At 34.0% G+C, this 5864-nt stretch overlaps 1 protein-coding gene across 1 annotated transcript; it reads left to right on the top strand.

Annotated features, from left to right (window-relative positions):
* The first annotated feature begins 1951 nt into the window (after window positions 1-1951).
* Window positions 1952-4676, top strand: FIE (Transducin/WD40 repeat-like superfamily protein). The gene is made up of 13 exons (XM_079010724.1): window positions 1952-2235; window positions 2561-2626; window positions 2728-2850; window positions 2942-3022; window positions 3102-3194; window positions 3282-3357; window positions 3437-3516; window positions 3610-3681; window positions 3756-3815; window positions 3902-3998; window positions 4103-4166; window positions 4238-4297; window positions 4413-4676. Exons 1-13 carry the CDS (start codon window positions 2059-2061, stop codon window positions 4474-4476), a joined length of 1113 nt encoding a protein of 370 aa, XP_078866850.1. The 5' UTR covers window positions 1952-2058; the 3' UTR covers window positions 4477-4676.
* Window positions 4677-5864: the final 1188 nt, after the last annotated feature.

Here is a 5864-nt window from a genome sequence, read left to right as displayed (position 1 = left end):
AATAGTGTTCTTATTTGAACTTAACTATATATATATATATATATATATATATATATATATATATATATATATATATATCATTAGAGGAGGTGTGCACATATATGTAGTCATTGTGAGTTGAGAGTTGAGCATTGTAAATAGCTAGGATCATATTTTTATTCTTTTTCTCCTCTTAATAAACGACTATCGTGTTTAGCACCAAAACTCATCTTGTTGATTTGTGATTATTCTTATTTTGCATTATGCCAAACCCGAATTTCTCGATCCAACAACTCATGTACGCAAATAATCATTGATTTTAATTGAAACAAACATGCATTACCAATCCCAAACAAAATTCCAACAATAATCCAAGAACATAAACATAAAAATAAAAACAAACAAGAAGAAATTTAGACCTATAGTCGAATTTCTAGGGTTTTAGTTGATCATGATCTGCTAAACCCAATTACAAGATAAAATAAGGATTAAAACAAGAATTTAATATTTATAGAGCATAAATTACTTCCTCTAAGTGTTTCTAATAAAAACATTTTGTAAGAAGAATTCCCTTACTTCTTCACAATTACCCCTAAAAATAACACCTCATTTTCTTTTTGGACGTCTGAGAAACTTCCCTAAGGAGGTACTAGGAAGATGATGTGATGAGAAAGATCGAAGGAATAAAGGTTGTGATGGTTTTGACATATCCAAACGAGTCGACCAACATATAAAATAGGAAGATGATGTGATGAGAAAGATCGAAGGAATAAAGGTTGTGATGGTTTTGACATATCCAAACGAGTCGACCAACATATAAAATCAGGAGGGTGAAGTTAACTCTTTCTGAGGACGTCGCACTAAATAATAGTGGTTAGACACTTAAGATTTGAGTAGCAAAGAAGCATAAATGAATAGTTGCATATAAATAGGGTAGCGGATTAGCACATGTTACAATTTTCTTTTTTATGTATGAGTTTTGAGTATATCATCTGTTTGCACATGTGTCCCTCTTTACTTTTTTGCTCTCTTGTTGTTATATTTGTCTTGTTGTTCTATTGTTTATATTTGTATAGCACACATGAGTTTTGTTGCTTTTTTTTTTCTTTATTTCTTGTTTTTTGCGCAAACTTTTTTATTGTTAGATGTCTTCAATGGAAATAGGTTACCCTCAGTTGGAAGTAAGACTATAAATCTAAGGGATTTTGTTGGATTTAGATATTTTTTGGGGTTGAATTCTAAAAAATAGACAAAAAAAATTGAATTTTCAGGTATAGACATGGATTCCAAAAAAATAAACAAAAAAAATCGAATTTTCAGTTATAGACATGGATTCCACGGAGGTGGGCTCCAAAGGATCCACAGAATGAGTATAAGTTCTGAGGAATCGATATGGCAAAAAAAATTATCTTAAGAACAATTCCGCAGAGCTACCTCTGAGGAATGAACTTTTGCTCACCGGAATGAGTATAAACTCTGAAGAGTCAATGTGGAAAAAAAAAAAACTTGAAGAACCATTCTGTGGAGCTACCTCCGAAGAATGATAACTCATTCCTCGGAGGTAGCTCTGCGGAATGGTTCTTCAGATTTTATTTTTTTTCCCACATCGATTCCTCAGAGATTAAGTCGATTACTCGAAGCCCTCGGAGCTCACCTCCACGGAATTCATGTTTATACCTAAAAATTCGATTAGCTCACCTCCACAAAATTCATGTTTATACCTAAAAATTCGATTTTTATGTCTATTTTTTGGAATTAACCCAAAAAAAATATCTATATCCGGCAAAATCATTAAATCTAACGTTCCCTTATCATGTTTCTAATACGGGAATTGCATATTATTATTGTATTTTTTAGGATAAAAGGAGTATTATGAAACGAATGATAAATATAGGGGGTATTTATGTCCTTATTTTAAATTAGAAGGGTATATCGGAGAAAGTGAATATAGGTTTTAGCCTCTTTCCCCAAACAACTTTTAACGAGCACGGTTGATTTTGCCCTCTTTGCCGCTCGCTCCGTTGTGCTCCGGTGCGGTAGTTTCCGGTGGCCGCTTAGGAAAATAGTAGTATAGTTTCAATGGCGAAGATAACGTTAGGCTGCGAACCAGTTATCGGATCACTGATCCCGTCGAAGAAGAGGGATTATAGAGTCACCAACAGGCTACAAGAAGGCAAGCGCCCAATTTACGCCGTCGTTTTCAACTTCATCGACTCTCGTTATTACAATGTATTCGCCACTGTCGGTGGTAATCGCGTAAGAGTTTCATGTGTCTTTTCTCTGTTATCGTTAGTTTACTGAAAACTTTCCAATTAGATTGCGACTTTCAGTTTTTTCCTTTAGAAATCGACACTGAAGCTAGGTGGATGAAAATGTGATTAATTCACGATTATTTGGTAAAGTAGGCTTTCGATTAGGTCTAAATTGCGGAATGAGCATAGATTAGCTGAAAGGGATCCATTAAACGAAACAGACAAACAGTTAACTAAATCTATAGTCGTTGTGATGTTATACATTTCCAGCTACTTCTGATTTCTTCTGTACTTGTTATATGATTAAACGAAGATGTTTATATTTTTAGGTTACTGTATACCAATGCCTTGAAGGTGGCGTTATTGCTGTACTACAATCCTACATTGATGAAGATGTAAGATTAAACATATTCTATATTAAAATCTTATCTTTTTAGTGGGAGGTATTTAAGCATATATGAACAAAACCTGGATTTCCATGTGCATTCTAGATCAGAAGGACGAGTCTTTCTACACTGTGAGCTGGGCATGTGATGCTGATGGGACACCATTGTTAGTTGCTGGAGGAATCAATGGTATAATCCGTGTCATTGATGCTGGCAATGAGAAGATACACAAGGTTAACTTCTTTCAATTTGATAATGATGGCATTTTTTTCTTTATTCTGTAATTGTAATTTGTGACCCTATAATCATTGTTATTTCCCGCAGAGTTTTGTTGGCCATGGAGATTCAGTAAATGAAATCAGAACACAAGCATTAAGACCTTCTCTTGTGCTTTCTGCAAGTAAAGTAAGCATGATTCCAAATTTACAGTTTGGGTACTCTAAAGTATATTCAAAACTGATTTTTATTTTCTGAGTTTGAATAGGATGAATCTGTTCGCTTGTGGAATGTTCAAACTGGAATATGTATTTTGATATTTGCTGGAGCTGGTGGTCATCGCAATGAAGTGTTAAGTGTGGTTAGTGTAGACTTGTTATCTCATTTCCATTCAATGAACACTTCAAATCATTTATTAAGTATATATTTTTTTTAATATTTGTTTCAGGATTTTCATCCTTCAGATATATATCGTATTGCCAGTTGTGGTATGGATAACACTGTAAAGATCTGGTCAATGAAAGGTAGAGTCTTTTGTTAATTGTGTTTTTCTACAAAATGTGTGAAGTAGTAAATGTTTATCTTTTATTGAGTTTGTTGCAGAGTTTTGGACATATGTTGAGAGGTCTTTTACATGGGAGGGATCTCCTTCACAATTTCCTACAAAATATGTGCAGTTTCCGGTTAGATTTTTTTTTTTAATTTTTTTATTGATTAGTTTCTTTTGTGAAATGAACATTTGTCCCTTTTTTAATCCAAGGGCAACATTTCTTTAGGTGTTAATTGCTTCAATCCATACAAATTATGTCGACTGCAATAGGTGGCTAGGTGATTTCATATTATCTAAGGTAACTGTCTATACCTCATACATATTTATTGTTTCTATATAAAGTTGATTTATTTATTTTTTGTTTTTTTGTAGAGTGTTGATAATGAGTTTGTATTGTGGGAGCCAAAGATGAAAGAGCAATCTCCAGGAGAGGTTTGATACCATATAATTTACTTATATTACTTGATTTTTAAGGGTGAAGAAAGAAAAAATGGTGATAAATTATAATTAATTTTCAGGGCACAGTAGATATCCTTCAGAAATATCCTGTCCCTGAATGTGACATTTGGTTTATAAAGCTTTCGTGTGATTTCCATTACAATGCAGCAGCAATAGGTAACTATGAATTAAATTATGATGTCTCTAAAAAATAAGAATTGATCATGTAATAATATAAAAAGTTCATTCTAGTAATGGTGTATGTAATGAATGTTGAACAGGCAACAGAGAAGGGAAAATTTTTGTATGGGAATTGCAGACTAGTCCACCTTCTCTCATTGCAAGGTTTGCTTTCTTAGTTTCTAAAATCATCATCTAAAGAGTAAAGAGTAAAGATTGATTTGATTAATTTTCAGGTTATCCCATGTTCAATCCAAATCTCCAATCAGGCAAACTGCCATGTCCTTTGATGGCAGGTATAAAACTATAAATCTTTCTTCCTGTTTTTTTTTTTACTTTTAACTTTTAAGTGATGTGTAGAGCATTATTATTTATTACCTTTGATGATGTTGAGATATGTTTATGTTTCAGCACAATACTGAGTTGCTGTGAAGATGGCACCATTTGGCGGTGGGATACAGTTGCGACATCATAACCTTATTTAAATCTATCCGGCTATACTGTTTGTACCTTGTCTTGTATAGTGACTGCTTGTGCTTCATCGAGTTATGTAGAAGAATGCATCATCTATTTTTTGTATTTGGTTTCTTCAACAATCATAGAGTTGGACTTGGATCTGTAGCGGACTATATATACATAAATAGAATAGAGAAAACTGCAAATTTGGTCCCTTAACTTTCAATTTTGCATAGAAGGTCCTTATGGGCATGTTTCATTGTGGTTTTGGTATCTAGTTTTAACCCCCATTTAATTTCTCTGTTAAATGTTATGAAATGACGAATTTGCCGGCTTTTGGTAACCATGAGAGAGGGAAGAGATGAGTTTCTTAAAGGGCAGCATGATATCTTTTGGTGACCACTAGAAGTTGGTACTCGGAGAAATCTTCAATAAAGAGAAGTTTAACCCATCTTCCAAAACACCATCAAATCCCCTGTTAAAAGCTCAGTGAACTACAACCTAATTTTTCTTTAGCATCTGCTGAAACCCAAAAATTGAAGATGGAATCAGGTTAATAAAACCTTCAGAAACTATTCTAACCTATTGTAGGGATCCAATGCTAAACTGATTTCCCTAAATCTGAAAACAGAAACTAAGCAACGTCCTAGAAATTCCACCAAGACAACAAATCAATGTTGCTCTATAAGGTCTTTTTCTTTTCCTCTTTATTCTGATTAAGAAACAACCTCAAACTTCAAATTCAAACATCCATATGAGAAGAATGATGGATGAACTCGAGCCTCTAGGGAAATTCATTTGGGTCAAGAATGGAGCAAGGAGAAACCTGAAGGGGATGCATGGATGAAAAAACAATTGATGGGTATTGTTGATTTGAGGTTTTAGCGATTCTTAGAGAACAAGAGCTTTCATAAGATCTTTATATAGTGATGATGTGCATGGGTCATCTTCATCTTGTTCTACAAAATCAACAAGCCCCGGCCCCCTTAGGTTGATGGGTACTCTCCAGTCTCCACATCATTTTATTTGTCACGTCATATGATATGTCATCTCAACATCATTCCATATTTGCTAGTAAATACCCACCATATCACCACTGCTTTAATTTATAGGATAAGTTTGCATTAAATATTGTATAACCATGACATTACTCCTCCACGGGGGTGTTACTCTATGTTGCCATCTCCACATTCTGGCCACATCTGAGGCGGTGTTTTGGCATTGAGGGTGGCTGAGGATTATGTACCCATATCTATAGTCTTATTAATAAAGTGGTGTGACTCAAGGTAAGTAGAAGGGAGATGTGGGGTGGGTCCCACTTAGTAATTCTACCTAATAAATAAAAGTTTTTTTTGACGTTATCATCTAATTCAATATGCCACATGTCATTTTTTAAATTTTTTCAAT

Source organism: Lactuca serriola, chromosome 7 (assembly GCF_051521515.1).
Source record: "Lactuca serriola cultivar US96UC23 chromosome 7, Lser_US96UC23_V15, whole genome shotgun sequence".
NCBI lineage: Eukaryota > Viridiplantae > Streptophyta > Magnoliopsida > Asterales > Asteraceae > Lactuca > Lactuca serriola.
Note: the sequence above shows the minus strand (reverse complement) of the source record. Positions and strands in the feature narration are given on the sequence as shown.

Bases quoted from the DNA above. Each gene is read 5' to 3' on its own strand.
- FIE (XM_079010724.1), top strand. From the start codon at position 2,059: ATGGCGAAGATAACGTTAGGCTGCGAACCAGTTATCGGATCACTGATC. The intron at 2,236-2,560 runs GTAAGAGTTTCA...TTATATTTTTAG, and splicing joins CCACTGTCGGTGGTAATCGC to GTTACTGTATACCAATGCCT. The intron at 3,517-3,609 runs GTTAGATTTTTT...ACATTTCTTTAG, and splicing joins CAAAATATGTGCAGTTTCCG to GTGTTAATTGCTTCAATCCA.